An 18,479-nucleotide genomic window follows, 5' to 3' on the forward strand; every position below is an offset into this window, starting at 1 on the left:
TTTTTAATAATTTTAATTAGTTATTATTAACTATTCACAAAACAAAAATGCCAGAAATATTAGGCATATATAATTTTCAAGATTTTTGTTTGACTTAGAACCTAGGAGTCAATAAGGACACTGTGGCTGCTTTTATCCACGTGTGGCAGGGTGACATTTGTCACAGTCTCCCTCCTCACCTCTCCCTCAACACACTTCCTGCCTCTCTTCCTGTAAGGGGAGCTTTGTGGAGAAAGAAAGAGCTTGGAGGAATGGCCCCTGAGGAGTGCTGTGTGTTTAGGGTACGTCGACACAGATAATCCATAACCAACCTATAAATCAAAATTGAGATGAGTTTATTATGAGCCAGAGTGAGGATTATAACCTGAGAAGGCCTTAGAAGGTAGTTCCAGAGAAGCATGGGCTTCAGTACAGTCTTATATCTTTTTAGAACAAAAAACATACATTTAAACACACCCAGGATACATTTTCATCAAAATTTCCAAGAGATATTCAGTTACAAATTAGCAGGTCAACATGACTGTGATGTCAGGAAAGGAACTAATCTGGGCGTTACCAATAGGGTGTAGGAGGGGAAGCATACATTCTTATCCTATGAGAGTGCATTCTTTACTTAAGCAGATGTACAATGTATGTTTGATAGGCCATAAGTCAGACTTTTTAGTTCAAGCCAAATCAGTTTTGAACCCGAATTGTTACCCCATATACCTCAATATGTGAAAATCTCTTGTCAGGTATAACCCCAGAAATAGAAATATTTTAAATATTTTAAGACCACATCCACAGGCTAATATAGTATCCAGAGAAAATTCCTGTGAAAATAAGAAAGAAGCCTAGAGCTGTCTGATGCTTCCTGAAGCCTGGAAGACTGCGTTGTCTCCTTCCCGCCCCTTCTCCTCCTACCCACCAGCTCTCTTCAGGAGACCCAAGGGAAGAAGCAGAGAGCAATAAAGCTGCCTTATAGAGTTATGACCCTCCACCTTTTTTTCTAGCTCTATTGAGGCCTAATTAACAAAAATTGTATACATTTGAGGTGTAGAACTTGACGCTTTGATATATGTATACATGGTGAAATGATCACCACAATGATGCTAATTAACATAAACATCCTTTTAACTTCCAGTAGGTGGGTCCTGACTCCCGGTACAACTCTTTGCTATAACAAAAGATCCTAATTAGCTGATTGGAATTTCTAAAATCCAATTCACCAACAGCTCAACTGTTACAGCTGAATGGAAGGACCAGTTCAGTCAAGCAGCAACTGGTTTATTCATTCCGCTGCTCAATTAGGCCGACAGAATGTTCATGTTGGAAAGGAAGTTAATGATCAACTAATTAATCCCCCTCAATCTAAAAATGAGTACACTGAGGCTTAGTGAAGTGAAATCAAATTTGGGTGAGGTCACACTGACAGTCAGCAAGAAAGCCTAAGCAGAAGCCGCTTAATTTTACAATTTATTACTGAAGAATGTAATTTGTTTTTTTATTTAAATTCTTCTAGGTTTTTTTTTAAAGAGGCATTTAAGATAAAGAATCAGATTGAAACTGTCCCTTCTCAAACAACTATTTCTGGTTCTTTGATCTTAGAAAAATTACTTACCTCCCCGGATTTGGAAGCCACATCACAAAAGGCTCTGATGAACATAAAGTTAGTTATCATACCAATCGTGAATGAAAAGCAAGTGCATTATCTATAGCTCAGAGGCAGAGTTACCAGGAATAATCTTCAGAGCCCTTTGCAAGACTCAGTACCTAGTTTTCTGCAAATTTTATACTCCAATCTTAAACAGTTCCTACCCCAAACTGTATAAACTTTAGGCCCCACAAAATCTGGATTTGCCCTTTGAGAGAGGCCGCTCTCTAGTATAGTGGAAATGCTTTGGAGTCAGACAGACTTGGATTCAGTTCCCCTCTGCCATCTACTAGGTAGCTGACCTTGGAGAAGTTAGTTAAGATCTCTTTACATCTATCTCCTCTCTATAAAGGGCAGATAATGAAACTGATTTCCTAGAGTTGTGTGGCTTAGCAAGGTAGGAAAAGTCTTTGGTTTAGTGCATTGCCCAAAGCAAACCTGTAATAAAGTGTATCTTGTATTATGTAGGGAGGTTGTCTGGCATAATGATTAAGAGCATGGTCTTTAGCACCAGATACACCTAGACTCAAATTCCCGCATCATATTCTGATACTTATTGTGTTATCTTGCACAACTTAGACTTTCCAAGCCCTAGTTTTCTCGTCTTTAAGATGGAGTAAGAAAACCTAATCAACAGAGTTGTTTAAGATTAAATGAGATGATATAAAGTGCTTAGCAAAGTGACTGCTTTTGGCTGCAAGTAACAACAACAAAAAACATTCAAAATGGCTTAAAGCAGTGGCTTTCAAACTTTTTGACTATGACTCACAATAAGAAATAGATCTTACATTGTTACTAGTATTCATATACATATTATCACAGGACAATTACATGAATAAAATTTGATAATGCAGATGACTAAGCTTCATACAATGTTCTAGAGTGGGAAAATAAAGAGTATTGGGTCTGAACTCAGGCTTTCTCAATAATGTGCATGAACAGTCTTGGCATTTCAGTACACCACACACTTGCTTCTACTTTTCCTCACTCCTCTATTTCATTTTGATTGACTTACTTCCTTTTTCGGAACCCCATGGAGTTTGGAGAAAAGAGAAAGAAAGACTTAAGTATGTGAAAAATCCACCTGAAAGTACTCAACCTCACTTTGATCACCTGTTCATTTTGAACTTAATGTTACTTAACACATCTAAGTGCTGCTGTCAGAATTGTTCAATACCAAATTGTCTGGTGAAGGGTGGACCAGAGTATTGTCTACACCATTTTTTTAAGTGAATGTTTGCTTTTATTTATTTATTTTTTTTATTATTTTGTGTGTGTGTGAGGAAGACAGATTGTTGCTGAGCTAATATCTGTGCCAATCTTCCTCTATTTTATTTGGGATGCCACCACGGCATGGCTTGCTGAGTGATGCTAGATGCCAAACTGAGAACCCTGAGCCACTGAAGAGCAGTGAGCTAACCTAACCACTATGCCGCCACTGGGCCAGTCCCCTACACCATTTTTTAAAGAGGCACACTATCCTACTTCTCTCAGACCATGGACACATTAGTTTACTGAACATTCTACCTGAACAATAAGCTAGTTTCCTCTGTGATACGTTTCAAGTCTTAGTTTCTCAAGCAAGTATTCTACATGAGGAATAAATCCACTATAAGAATGATCACTCTATTACTGGCCTTCCATCATTCTGTAGCAAATTCAAATAAGAAATACATAAGATTGCAACTTTTAATAACATTCCTTGCCCTTTGATGAGTTATGAGCTAAATTATATCATATTAGCCTCTCCAGCTAATGATGCTTGTTTTGTTTGCTACAACTCATGTAGGGGGAAGTTTTATGTATCTTTCTTAGCTTGTTCACCTGGGGATGCTTGAATAGAAACAGCATTCATTGCTTTGGCTCAAGATGCACAGTAGCCAATAACCTACTTGTGCGAATTTTTCTGCACTGCTCATAGATCCCCACACTAGCCCTGGCTAGGTTTGGTGAGCAAGGCACAAGAAGGCAGGAAAGGGACATCTCTGTTATTTGATGGTGCATTTTCTCTGTAGCAAAAATAGCATCTGGGCAACCACTGGGACATGGTGCAAACAGGTGCTTTTGACCATTTTTTATGGTTTCTTAATTCCAGTGGAGGGCCAGCCCTTTTTTTGGGTGTTAATTTATAGATATGGTTATCTAGCGCCCCTGAGGGGGTCAGTCACTTTATCATCTTTTGAACATAGCCTCTTACAGTCCACACACTTCATATGGATTACATATTTTAATCATTCCTGGTAGTGCACATCCCAAGCAGCACACTGCAGGAAGTATTGCATCAGTTTAGAGGAAATACTCTCTTTTTTTTTTACGCCCCCCCCAGTTTTATTGAGAAATAATTGACGTACATCACTGTATAAGTTTAAGGTGTACAGCATGATGGTTTAATTTACATATATTGTGAAATGATTACCACAATAGGTTCAGCTAACATCCATCTTCTCATATAGATACAATAAAAAAAAAAAGATAAAATTTTTTTCTTGCGGTGAGAACTCTAAGGATCTACTCTCTTAACAACTTTCGTATATCTCGTACAGCAGTGTTAGCTATAGTCATCATGTTGTACATTACGTCCCTAGTACTTATTTATCTTATAACTGGAAGTTTGTACCTTTTGACCACCTTCCTCCAATTCCCCCTCCCTCTGCCCTCTGTCTCTGGTAACCATAAGTCTGATCTCTCTTTCTATGAGCTTGTTTTGTTTTGTCTTTTTAGATTTCACGTATTTTTTTTTTTAGATTCACATATAAGTGAGATCATACAATGTTGTCTTTCTCTGTCTGACTTATTTCACTTAGTATAGTACTTTCAAGGTCCATTTATGTTGTCACAAATAGGACCTCTTTGGTTTTTATGGCTGAATAATATTCCATTATCTATATACTATAACTTCTTTATTCATTCATCCATCAGTGGACACTTAGATTGTTTCAATGTCTTGGCTATTGTGAATAATACTTCTATGAACATGGGGGTGCGGATATCTTTTTCAGTTAGTATTTTTGTTTCCTTTGGATGTATTCCCTTTTCTCCACATCCACACCAGCATTTCTTATGTCTTATCTTTTTAATAATGGCCATTATAACAGGCATGAGGTGATATCTCTTTGTGGTTTTAATATACCTTTAATATACATTTCCCTAATGACTAGAGATGTTGAGCACCTTTTCACGTACCTGTTGGCCTTTTTTATAACTTTTTTGCAGAAATGTCTGTTGAGGTCTTTTTCCCATTTTTTTAAGTGAGGTATTTGGTTTTTTCTGCTATTGAGTTGTATGAGTTCTTGATATATTTTAGATATTAACCCTGTATCAGATATATGGTTTGCAAATATTTTTTTCCATCCTGTAGATTTTCTTTTCACTTTGTTGATGGTTTCTTTTGCTGTGCAGAAGCCTTTTAGTTTGATGTAGTCTCATGTGTTTATTTTTTATTTTGTTGCTTGTGCTTTAGGTGTCATATCCAAAAATTTATAACCAAGACTCATATCAAGGAACTATATTCCTCTCTTTTCTCCTAGGAGTTTCATGGTTTCAGGTCTTATATTTAAGTCTTTAATCAATTTTGAGTTAATTTTTGTGAATACTGTAAGATTTGGGTCCAGTTTCATTCTTCTACACATGAATATTCAATTATCCCAGCACCATTTATTGAAAAGACTGTCTTTTCGGGCTGGCCCCGTGGCCGAGTGGTTAAGTTCGCGCGCTCTGCTGCAGGCAGCCCAGTGTTTCGTTAGTTCGAATCCTGGGCGCGGACATGGCACTGCTCATCAGACCACGCTGAGGCAGCATCCCACATGCCACAACTAGAAGAACCCACAACGAAGAATACACAACTATGTACCGGGGGGGCTTTGGGGAGAAAAAGGAAAAAATAAAAAAAAAAAAAAAAAAAAAAAGAAAAGACTGTCTTTTCTCCATAGAGTATTCTTGGCTCCCTTGACAAATATTAGTTGGCTGTATATGCTTGGGTTTATTTCTGAGCTCTTGATTCTGTTCCATTTGTCTATTTGTAGGTTTTTATGCCCGTACTGTACTCTTTTGATGGCTTTGAGGAATAACTTGAAATCAGGAAGTGTGATGCCTCTTGCTTTGTTCTTCTTTCTGAAGATTTCTTTGGCTATCCAGTGTCTTTTGTGGTTCCATATAAATTTTAGGTGTGTTTTTCCTACTTCTGTAAAAAATACCATTGGAATCTTCATAGGGATTGCACTAGATCTATAGATGGCTTTTAGTGGTATTGACATTTTAACAATATAAATTCTTCTAATGCATGAACACAGAATACCTTTCCATGTATTTGTGTCTTCTATTTTTCAGCAGTGTCTTGTAGTTTTGAGATTAGAGATCTTTCATCTCATTGGTTAAATTTATTCCTAAGTATTTTATTGTTTTTTATGCTGTTATAAATGGGATTGACTTCTTTATTTCGTTTTCAGAAAATTTGTTGTTAGTGTATAGAAATGCTACTGATTTTTTTAAGGTATAGTTGACACACAATATTGTGTTAGTTTCAGGTATACAACATAGTGATTTGACATTTGTTTACATTAAAAAATGATCAGCATAATAAGACTAGTTACCATTTGTCATCATACAAACTTATTACAATATTGTTGGCTGTATTCCCTATGCTATATATTAGATTCTATGACATTTACTTTGTGTCTGGAAGTTTGTACCTCTTATCCCCTTCACCTATTTCACTCTTCCCTTCACCCTGTCCCCTCTGGCAAGCACCAATTTTTTCTCTGTATCTATAAGTCTATTTCTATTTTGCTTTGTTTCTTCATTTGTTTTCTTTTTTTTAGATTCCCTGTATAAGTGAAATCATACAGTATCCTTTTTTCTCTGTCTGGCTTATTTCACTTAGTGTAATACCTTCTAGATCCACCCACGTTGTCACAAATGAGCAGATTTTATTCTTTTTTATGGCAGAGTAATATTCCATTCTAGATATATGCCACATCTTCTCTATCTATTTCATCTACCAATGGACACTAAGGTTGCTTCCGTATCTTTGCTATTGTAAATAATGCTACAATGAACATAGAGTTACATATATCTTTTCAAATTACTGTTTTCATTTTCTTCAGATAAATACCCAGAAATGGTACTGCTGGATCATATGGTAGTTCTGTTTTTAATATTTTGAGGAGCCTCCATACTGTTTGCCATAATAGTTGCACTAATTTACAATCACACTAACAGTGCACTAGAGTACTCTTTCTCTGCATCCTCACCAATATTTGTTATTTGTTGTCTTTTTTTGTGGTAGCTATTCTCACAGGTGTGACGTGCTATCTCATTGTGGTTTTGACTTACATTTCCCTAATAATTAGTGATGTTGAGCACCTTTTCCTGTATCTGTTGGCCATCTGTATGTCTTCTTTGGAAAAATATCTGTTCAGGTCCTTTGTCTATTTTTTAATCAGATTATTAATTTTTTTGATATTAAGTTGTATGAGTTCTTTATATATTTTGAATATTAACCACTTATCAGATATATCATTAGCAAGTATTTTCTCCCATTCACTAAGTTGTCCTTCTGTTTTGCTGATGGTTTCCTTTGCTGTGCAGAAGCTTTTTAGTTTGATGTAGTATCATTTGTTTTTGCTTTTGTTGCCCTTGCCTAAGGAGACATATCCAAAAAAATATTGCTAAGACTGATGTCAGAGTTTACTACCTACGTTTTCTTCTAGGAGTTTTGTGGTTTCAGGTCTCATGTTTCAGTCTTTAATCTCTTTTGAGTTTATTTTTGTACATAGTGTAAGAAAGTGGTCCAGTTTTCCCAACGTCATTTATTGAAGAGACTGTCTTTTCGCCATTGTATAGTCTTCCCTCCTTTGTCGTAGATTAATTGACCATATAGGTGTGGGTTTATTTCTATGCCTCTATTCTGTTGCATTGATCTATGTGTGTTTTTGTGCCAGTACCACGCTATTTTGATTACTATAGCTTTGGAGTAAATATCAAAATCAGGAAGTGTGATACCTCCAGCTTTGTTCTTTCTCAAGGTTGCCTTGGCTATTTGGGGTCTTCTGTGATTCATACAAATTTTGGTATTATTTGTTCTAGTTCTGTGAAAAATGCCATTGGTATTTTAATAGGGATTGCATTGAATCTGAAAATTGCTTTGGGTAGTATGGACATTCTAACAATATCAGTTCTTCAAATCCATAAGCATGGTATATCTTTCCATTTACTTGTGTTGTCTTCAATTTCTTTCATCAGTATCTTATAGTTTTCAGTGTACAGGTTTTTCACCTCCTTTGTTAAATATATTCCTTTGTATTTTATTTCACTTATTTATTTTTTTGCTGAGGAAGACTCACCCTAAGCTAACATCCACTGCCAATCTTCCTCTTTTTTGTGTGTGAGCCAGCACCACAGCATGGCTACTGACAGACAAGTGCTGTAGGTCTGCACCTGGGAACTGAACCCAGGCCACTGGAGCTGAGAATGCCAAATTTAACCACAAGGCAACTGAGGCTGGCTCGGTATTTTATTCTTTTTGATGTAATTATAAATGGGATTATTTTCTTAATTTCTCTTTCTGATAGTTTGTTGTTAGTGTATAGAAACACAATTTCTGTCTATCTATTTTGTATCTTGCAACTTTGCTGAATTCGTTATTAGTTCTAATAGTTTTTTGGTGGAGTCTTTAGTTTTCTATATATAGTTATCATGTCGTCTGCAAATAATGACAATTCTACTTCTTTCTTTTCAATTTGGATGCTTTTTATTTCTTTTTTCTTGTCTGATTGCTGTAGCTAGGACTTCCAACACTATGTTGAATAAAAGTGGCATGAGTGGGCATCTTTGTTTTGTTCCTGATCTTAGAGGAAAAGCTTTCAGCTCTTCACAATTGAGTATGATGTTAGCTGTGCGTTTGTGGCTTTACCATGTTGAGATGGAACATACATAGGCCTGTATCACCTTATACTTTGTTGAGGATTTTCATCATAAATTGATGTTGAATTTTGTCAAGTGCTTTTTCTGCATCTATTCTGATAATTGTATGATTTTTATCCTTTGTTTTGTTAATGTGGTGTATCACATTGATTGATTTGTGGACAGCAAGCCATACTTGCATCCCTGGAATAAATCCCACTTGATGATGGTATATGATCCTTTCGATGTGTTGTTGAATTTGGTTTGCTAATATTTTGAGGATTTTTTCATCTATGTTCATCAGGGATATTGATCTATAGTTTCCTTTTTTGTGATGTCTTTGTCTTGTTTTGGAATCAGGGTAATGCTGGCCTTGTAAAATGAGTTTGAGAGCGATCCTTCCTTTTCAGTTTTTTGGAATAGCTTGAGAAGGATGGGTATTAACTCTTCCTTAAATGTTTGATAGAATTCACTTGTGAAGTTGTCTGGTCCTCGACTTTAGTTTGTGGGGAGTTTTTTGATTAATGACTTAATTTCATTACTAGTAATTGGTCTGTTCACATTTTCTATTTCTTCTTAATTCAGTTTTAGAAGATCGTGGTATTCTAGGAATTTATCCATTTCTTCTACATTGTCTAATTTGTTGCTGTATAGTTGTTCATAGTAATCTCTTATGATTCTTTGTATTTCCATGGTGTTGGTAGTAACTTCTCTTTCATTTATGATTTTACTTATTTGAGTCCCCTGTCTTTTTTAAATGAGTTTGGTTAATGGTTTGCCATTTTTGTTTATCTTTTCAAAGAATCAGTTCTTAATTTCATTGACCTTTTCTATTTTCTTTTTTTAGTTTCTATTTCATTTATTTTTACTCAGCTTTTTAGTGTTTCCTTCCTTCTGTTAACTTTTGGCTTTGTTTTTCTCTTTCTAGCTCCTTTAGGTGTAAAGTTAGATTGTTTATTTGAGATTTTTCTTGTTTCTTGAGATAGGCCTTTATCACCCTAAACTTCGCTCTTAACAACTGCTTTTGCTATGTCCCATAGACATTGCACCATTATGTTTCTGTTTTCATTTGTCTCAAGGTGTGTTTTTATTTGTTCTTTGATATCTTGGTTGACCCACTGGTTTTTTAGTAGCGTGCTGTTTAGCCTTCATGTGTTTGTGTTTTTTCCAGTTTTCTTCTTGTAGTTGATTTCTAGTTTATACTGTTATTCTTGGTAAAGATGCTTGCTATTATTTCAATCTTCTTAAATTTATAATTTTGTTGATTTGGGTCCTTTCTGGTTTTTTGGTGGTTAGTCTAGTAACTGTTTGCCAATTTTGTTTATCTTTTCAAAGAACCAACTCTTAGTTTGGTTAATCTTTTCTATTGTTTTCCTGTTCTCTATTTCATTTATTTCTGCTATAATCTTTTTTGTTTTCTTCCTTCTGCTAACTTTGGGCTCAGTTTGTTCTTTTTCTCACTCCTTAAGGCATACAATTAGGTTGTTTATGTGGGGTCTTTCTTGCTTCTCAGTGTAGGCGTTTATTGCTATGAACTTCTCTCTTAGAATTGCTTTTGCTGTATCCTATAAGTTCTAGTATGTTGTGTTTCTATTTTCATTTGTCTCAAGAAACTTATTTCTCCTTTAATTTCTTCTTTGATCCATTGGTTGTTCAGGAGAGTGTTGTTTAATTTCCATGTATTCATGAATTTTCCAGTTTTCCTCGTTATTGCTTCCTAGTTTCATGCCATTGTGGTCAGAGATGATACTTGGTATGTTTTCAATCTTCTTGAATTTGCTAAGACTTGTTTTGTGGCCTAACATATGGTCTATCCTAGAAAATGTTCCATGTGTGCTTAAGAATGTATATTCTGCTATTATTGGATAGAATGTTCTATATATCTCTGTTAGGTCCATTTGGTCTATAGTGTTGCTCAAATCCACTATTTTCTTATTGATTCTCTGTCTGGATGACATATCCATTGTTGAGAGTGGGATTTTAAAGTCCCAACTACTATTGTGTTTCTGTTTATTTCTCCTTTTAGCTCTGTTAGTTTTTGCTTTATATATTTAGATGCTCCAATGTTGGGTATAAATATATTTAAATTGTTATACCTTTTTGATGGTTTGACCCCTTTATCTTTGTATAATGACCTTCTTTGTCTATTTTTACCATTTTTAGTTTAAAGTCTATTTTGTCTAATATAAGTATAGCTACCTCTGCTTTTTTTGGTTACCATTTGCTAGAAATAGCTTTTTCTGTCCCCTTCCTCTCAGTCTATGTGTGTCTTTAAGACTAAGGTTAGTCTCTTATAGTCAGCATATTGTTAGATCTTGTTTTTATTTTTTTTAATCCATTTATGCATTCTATGTCTTTTGATTAGAGAATTTGATATGCTTATGTTTAAACTAATTACTAATAGGTAAGGACTATTTCCATTTTGTTAATTGTTTTCTGGTTGCTTTATATATCTTTTGTTTTTGTTTCTTATCTTGCTTATTTTTGTGTTTTGATGTCTTTTAATATCAGTAAGCTTTGACTTCTTTATTGTGCTCTTTTGCATAATTACTACAGGTTTTGTCCTTGTGGTTACCATGAGGTTTACATAAAATATCTTACATTTATAACATCCTGTTTTAAACTGATAACAACTTAACCTCATTAGAACTTATAAACTTTACACTTTTACTTCTTCTCTCCCTCACATTTTAGGTTATTGCTGCTATAATTTATATGTTTCTATATTTTATATAATTGTGTAACTAATAACAGATTATTGTAGTTATGCTTACGTTTACTATATTTGCTTTTTTTAACTTTTGATCTAGAATTGTAGATGAATTATGCACCACTATTACCATATTGCAGAATCTAACTATGACTATATATTTACCATTGTCAGTGAGTTTTATGCTACCTTTTTGTTTTTATGATGATGATTAGCATTCTCTTACTTCCATTCAAAGAACTCCCTTCAGCATTTCTTTTAAGGCAGGTCTGGTGGCAATGAACTCCCACAGCTTTAGTTTGCTCAGCAAAGTCTTTATCCCTTCTTTGTTTCTGAAGGACAGCTTTTCTGGGTATAGAAGTCTTGGTTGACAGATATTTTCTTTCAGTATTTTGAATGTGTCATTCCATTCTCTCCTGACCTGAAGTTTCTGTTGAGAAATCCATCGATAGTCTTATGAGGGTTCTCTTGTATGTAACTTCTCACTATTGAGGTTCAACTTATTTGGGGTCCTTTGTGCCTCATGGATCTGGATGTCCATCTCTCCCTAGGTTTGGGAAGTTTTCAGCCATTATTGCTTTAAATATATTTTATTTCCCTTTCTCTTCCTCTTTTCCTTCTGGAATTCTCATAATGCAAATATTGTTTCTTTTCATTCACTCATTTTTTATTTTTTTCTTTTTGCTCCTCTGACTGGGTAATTTCCAATGCCTTATCCTCCAGGTTGCTGATCCTTTCTTCTGCAGGGTCGTCTACTTTTGAAACTCTCTATTGAATTCTTCAGTTCAGTTATTGTATTTTTTAAATCTAGAGTTTCTGTGGAGGTTTTTTTTTTTTTTTGATGGTTGCTATTTCCTTGTTGAGTTACTCATTTGTTCATGCATTATTTTTCTGATTTTACTCAGTTGTCTGAGCAAATCTGAGTTGTCTGAGTGTAGTTTGTTAAACTTCCTTAAGAGGATTATTCTGAATTCTTTGTGACAAGACATAGGTCGCCATTTCTTTGGGGTCTATTATTGGAGCTTTATTAGTTTCTTTTGGTGGTGTCAAATTTACCTGATTTTCTGTGATCCTTAATTTCTTACATATCTGCATTTTGAGTAATTGGGCTCCCTCTCCAGACTTTACAGGTTAGCTTTGGCAGACACAGATCTTTGCCAGTCAGATCAGTTTGTGTTTCTAGATGTCTCCTAGTAATGTCCCTGGGGGGTAGGCGACGTGTGATATCATGGTGTGTTTTTGGGTGAGGCAACTGTTTGAGCTCTTTGGTCAGAGATTGTGGGGTGTGCCACTGGCTGAGCACAATTGGATGGGACTGCAGGCTTGGCCTCCTACCCAAGTGAGGCTAGAGGATGAGCTGTGCAGTTGCCTGGATTCTCTGGTCTGGCTTACTAGATGGTGGGACTGGGTACTATGTTCAGTACTAGATGGGCTATTAAATACCTTTTATGCCCTTGCAGGGCAACAGGACAGGACCTGGGCCTGTATAGCTCATTTTGGGGGGATCCAAATCAGGGCAGAGCATGCACTGAAGTCCTTAGTCAGGTGAGGCTAACGGTTTGGCTCTGCAGATGGGGGAAGCTACTGGATGCGCTATCTGGTCAAGTGCCACTTTAAGTAGGGCTGTTGAAGGGGCTATGCAGCTTCCTATGAGCTCTGGTTAGGTTCTCTGATGGGACAGTCTGAAGGATGTATTCAACGATGGGCAGGGCTATGAATTAGATTCCCTCCCTGGGCACAGAGGGAGAAGCAGCTCTAAGGCTAGTAGAGCTCTTTCTTGTCTTAACTCAAGCTGACCTGCACCCCAAGTTCCCTGACCAAAGAGGGCCATTGGCTTTGCACTGCAAACTGTTGGCTCTGCCCACCCACCTCTCAGCTTGAGTGCCACTGGGCCACACAGCTTCTGGAAGTTGCCACCAGCCCTTGTGGTCAGATGGAACCAAAAACACTCGCGACATTGGGTAGGGCTATGTCACTGCTCCTTGGCCTGGGTGCAAAGGGGTGAGGCTCCTCCAGGCTACTCTCAATTCCCCAAACAAGTTCCCCAGTTGGGAGGGGCCAGGAGCTACCCTCAGCCTTGGCTATGAATTAATTCCCCTGTCTGTGCTACCACAGGAATGTTCCATGCCCAGTACTGGCTTTGTTCTGGGGGTGATCAGCTCTGCCACCTGCCTCTCAGTTTGAGCCCCACAGGGCTGCATTGCTTCCAGGAGGTGTTCCCTGCCTTTCTGGTTAGATGGGTCTGGAAGATATTCTCCACAGCGGGTGGGGCTATCACTCAGTTCCTTGCCTGGGAGTGGGAAAACCGGGCTCTAGGGCCAGTAAAACTCCTCCTTTGAGGATCTGAATCAGGCATATCTGCATGCCGCCCAGTTTCCTGGTCAGAGCACTCCCCTAATTTGGTTCTGCAGATGAGCAAAGCCACTAGTTGGGATCACTACTTGGGTGCTGCAGGTATGAACTCAGTCAGCCAAGATCCATGTACTGGTCATTCCAAGTCCTTTCCCCCTTCTCTGTCACAGTCAGATTCCCAGTGGTTGAGCCACACAGATTCCCCTACAATCCCTATGGTGTGAAATCAGAGTAGGGACTTCCCCAAAGGGACCCACAATGCTCGGGGGGGAGGTGTTGTATCCCCCCGGGTTCTTTCCCCGCTGGAGTAACTGGAGGCTCAGGGGGGACCTCGTCACATCGTACTGCCCTGGCCTGGGGTAGGAATAAGGCAATTAGCACGTAGCCACTTTTCGTACCCTTCTAATGCAGTATCTTGGCCTCTGTGGTGCAGGAGGTGCTTCAGCCTCACCCTGTGTTCTAAGGATTCTCTCAGTAGTGTCTTATTCTTGAATAGTTGTTAGGTTGTTCTGACTTTGCTCCCCCTCATAAGAACTATGCTGCTATCTTGGTGACGTCACTCCCCAGAACTGCTCTCCTACAATCAAACTTATTACATTTGAATATTTACTTCGTGCCAGTACATAATGGAAATTATCACTTGAAAGCCATTGATAGCTATTCGGCCTGGTAATAGAGCTCTTGAAACTTAGAACCCTAAAAAGCATTACATAATTCTAGGTTGGGACATTCTTGCCCTGAGGGAATTTTCTAGTACCATTCACCGTGGCACATCACTTAAACTTATACAAAACCTGCACCTTTAATATGCTGGTAAGAGAGTTTTTAGGTAGGATTTCGTATTTAACAATAAATGTGTGCCTCAGAAAAACAGGGTTTTTCCACTTTTGAGCTCCATTTAAACTGAATCATTATTATATCAAGTCACTCTTGAATGAGGTAGAAGCATGCTTTCAGCTATAAGGAATGGGTAAACATTTTATTTTAAACTGATCATATACTTTTACTATCACAAACTAAATGGGCCTCACTCAGCAACCGCTTCTCTTATTATATATACTTCCAAGAAAAAAGAAGACCTAAAATTATTTACTATCAAATGCATATCCTAATTTTTGGCAGTAGTCCTCCAATGTTAATTGGCTCATATTCACTATCTCTGTAATTTAATTACTTAATGGTAGATTCTGCTTACTAACTGAACTTGGAGGGTTCGCTAAGAAAGTATATTGCTTAACACTAAACAGACCATAGGTGCATTATTGAAATGAGTGATTGAAAATCCTGGTATGAAATTTTTCCATGCTAAGATCAATATATATATAAGGCTAGATATGCTTTTTGAGAGAATTCTTGGCTCTTCCCCTAAAGACTACTGCTTCACCCTACTCAGACATGAAGATGAGGTGGCCATCCACCATATTTATCAGCACATAAGATATATAATACATAGTGAACTTTACAACTTTACGATGACAATTTTTTCGGAAAAAGAAATTAAGAAATTTTCATCACACATGATTTATAGGCATCTCTAAAAGTTGTTTTAAATACAGAAAACCATTTTTGTTTACATAAGAATATATCGGAGTTAAAACGAGATAATGAGAACTTCCTTCTATCTTGCAAACTTGTGAGTTGGTCACAGTAGAGGCACTGGATGCAGAACAGTTTTTGTGTGTGTTTAGGTATGAGACCTGGGTGCCTTGATTTTACAAAAAGGTGTGAACCCTCCCGTTTGTCAGAGTATATGAAGCTGTCCAAATACATAATACCAAATACTGGTGTTTAGCAACATTTTGGTTCTTGCCAGTGAACAGAATCACAATGCTGCATTGCTGCATGTCATCTTTAGTCAAAAGTTTGATTAAGAGAAATAGTCACAGAGAATTGCCTAAAGGATATGTTGTCTACTCATTCCTTTCAACTTTAACTTTGATTATTATATCTTTCTAGACCACAAGTGAGAATAACTGCTTGGACCATGCTCTCAGCTCCTTGGTAACCAGCATTTCCTATCGTATAACCTACCTCTGGGCCCCCAGTGAAAGTACTTGAGCAGGAAAGTGTTCAAAACTTGCTATATTTGTATAGCCTGAATGTTTTGAGAGTTTTTAAGTTTCTGAATACATAACTCCAACTTCCTAGAAGAATTTCATCTCAGGCTTTAGTACTAGGAATAATCGTGTTTCTCCCAATTTTTTCAAAAGAAAGAAAGAAAAATGTTGTGGAGTAGGCTGTATCTGAGGAGATATTCCTCTTTGCTATTGGTAGGTTGGAAGCGGTAATCCAGATCTGGGCACTCCTCTAGCAAGTAGGCAGGACCTCATGGTGCATTTCTGTGTCCTAGCTTTAGCTCTGCATTCATCTTGTTAACAAATTCTTATTGTTCCTTCATGCTAATTGCTTTATGTATTTTTAAATCTTTATCGTATTATATGAATGTATGTAAGTGCCCTCAAACACGATTGGAAAAGACATGAGAATATGGGCGTAAAGTAAATATAGGTATTAAATGATATTTATTACTATGTTGCAAATTAAGGGTTCTCCGTTTATTCACGTACGCTTTACTCTCTGAGTAGAAGATGAGGGTCTTGTCTTATACTGTTTTTGCCCACAAGCTGTACAGAAGGGAGTTAAGGACATGCTCTGGATGTCAGGAAGCCAGGGCCCTGGGAGTCCAGCTCTGCAAGGAGCTCTATGAAGGGCCCCGACAAGTCACTTCACCACTCCAGCCTCAGCGCCCACAGGGTGGTTGGCAGGAATTATTCTGTGTTGTCCCCTGCAGCCCTCCGGTTTTAATTCAAAGACAGTCTGTCTATGTGAAGTGTGAATGTTTGTCTTTCATTCTCTCCTCAAGCTAATTCTAGTTATTCGTCAAACCTGATTCTCTGTGACTGGATAGATGCCTTATTCTTCCTCTGGAGCACTTTCACTAGTTAATTCTCACTAGGCATTTTATGACAGTGCTAAATATCACAGCAGCAATGCAGATAATACCTAAAGGAGGAACAAAGCAATGTGACACGATCTCTTTGTGCAATACACTTTTATTTTCCTTTTACCTTTGCAGTCATCTTTGAGTAATCGTTGTGTAAACAATAGAATGGAATGAAATTACATTAAATTGTATGCAAATGGCTCTAGAACACCTTAACAATTATGACAAGGCAATTATAAATAACTTTTTTTTCCTTAGTAATATATATTTGCTTTTTAAAGTACATTAAAGAGCTGCCATATCTAGGGTTAGCTAGGAAAGAGCAAATGGTACCATCCCGGGAGCCCACCTCCCTGAAAGTTTAGACCCCAATTTTGAAATCCTAAGGTTTACTATTCCATAATATATAGTCAAGCAGAGAGCTACTTGGGTTGAAAGTATTTATTCTTGAAACTTAACAGCGTTTTACCTTTTAGTCATTGCACAAAACCCTTTCTATTATTTTTTTACTCCATCTGGGTATTCTGCAGAATTTCAAGTAAAACTCAGATTCTGGTATTTTCAAGTTTATCACCTTTGGAACAACAAATCCTATCACTTAAGGAGAAGTCAAATCAGAGATGGGTACATAATCAGCAATCTAAAGAATGGCAACATTTTATATAGCATTCTAAACGTTCCAATGAAGCAAAACTTACATATGCCACTTTAAGTAGAGGAAATTTTAGATCTGAGACTATTCCAGAGTAAAGCAGCCTCAGGCACATTCTTAATATGAAAGTTTGCAAGGCACCTCCCTCTCCCAAGAGACAATCAGATTGTGGATTGGTTTTTAGGCAAACAAACCCAAAGAATAAGCATCCTAGTTCCTAATTCAGTCATTTCAAAAATCAGAAGTTATAAATACTCCAAAGATAGACCTGAAACTTTTTGTTTAAATAACAAGAGATTAACTGCAAGAAGCATATAATCAAAAATGTTTTTTTCCTCATAGCTAAGGTGTGTAATGCATAAATATATGAAAAATAAAATTCACAGTTTTAAAACTAGAATTCAAGTTTGGCTAATAAATCTTAATTTTATAAGTATATTAATTTCTAAATACAACATAAGAGGCAGTATTGTCAGATGTACAATTAAAGAATTATAACAGAAAGAACAATGAAAGAAGAAATAGGCTTCTGATAGAAAAAATTCCTTTTGTTGCCAATAAATAGGACCACCTGAGTGTATTTCAGATTCTTTTCACTTAAGGGATATCCGAATTGATTGCTAGGAATATTAAACAGCTTTTGGAAAAATTAGCAACAGTCGTGCAGCTGTGGCATTTGCTTGTTCTCATACTGTGGATTGCTAGAGAATAAAGCAGAACTCGGAGTGTTGTAAGTTTTAAAAAAATTCATTTTTATCCCATTTTGTCGAAGTCGGCCTCTTCACAATCTTCTGATTTTGCTGGGAACTGGGAGTGAGGGGGTGGGAGGAAGTGGAGAGGGAAGGGTTGAGGGGAGTGTGGTGAGGGAGGCATGACAGATCAGGGCGAGGTCAAGGGACATACATCAGCTGACACTCAACTGAGCAAACCCGATCAGCTTCACTTCATCGGGAATCTCTGCTCCATCACAGCCAGAGGCCTGAGAAGGGAAAAAGAAACCTTCAGTGCTGGTTTGTCGCTGCCGGTTTTTACAGATGTGTCCACGTGATGGCTGATCCAAGCAAGGGCACAGTCTGTATAAGGCCATGTGTCCCATCTCTCCCAGGAGAGATCCCAACAGTCACTCTCTTGAATAACTTCTAGGTGCTAAATGCTCTAGGAACTCTGGTCACCATGCCGCCAAGTACAGAAAATAAGGGAGACAGGATTTGTCACCCATTAAAACACCACCGTGCCCAGGCTCGCAGCTTTGGAACTGCCAATGAACCCCATGACTGGCAGGATACCA

At 37.3% G+C, this 18,479-nt stretch overlaps 1 protein-coding gene across 5 annotated transcripts in view; it reads right to left on the reverse strand.

Annotated features, from left to right (window-relative positions):
- Window positions 1-16,630: 16,630 nt before the first annotated feature.
- Window positions 16,631-18,479, reverse strand: part of STK39 (serine/threonine kinase 39) — a 277,088-nt gene continuing 275,239 nt past the window's right edge. For all 5 annotated transcript variants that reach the window (XM_023623086.2, XM_023623085.2, XM_070241166.1 and 2 more), the window contains exon 18: window positions 16,631-18,170. In XM_023623086.2, the coding sequence (XP_023478854.2) occupies window positions 18,096-18,170 (75 nt within the window). In that variant the 3' untranslated portion in view covers window positions 16,631-18,095. The remainder of the gene's footprint in view (window positions 18,171-18,479) is intronic.

The sequence above is a fragment of the Equus caballus genome, chromosome 18 (assembly GCF_041296265.1).
Source record: "Equus caballus isolate H_3958 breed thoroughbred chromosome 18, TB-T2T, whole genome shotgun sequence".
NCBI classification, from domain to species: Eukaryota; Metazoa; Chordata; class Mammalia; order Perissodactyla; family Equidae; genus Equus; species Equus caballus.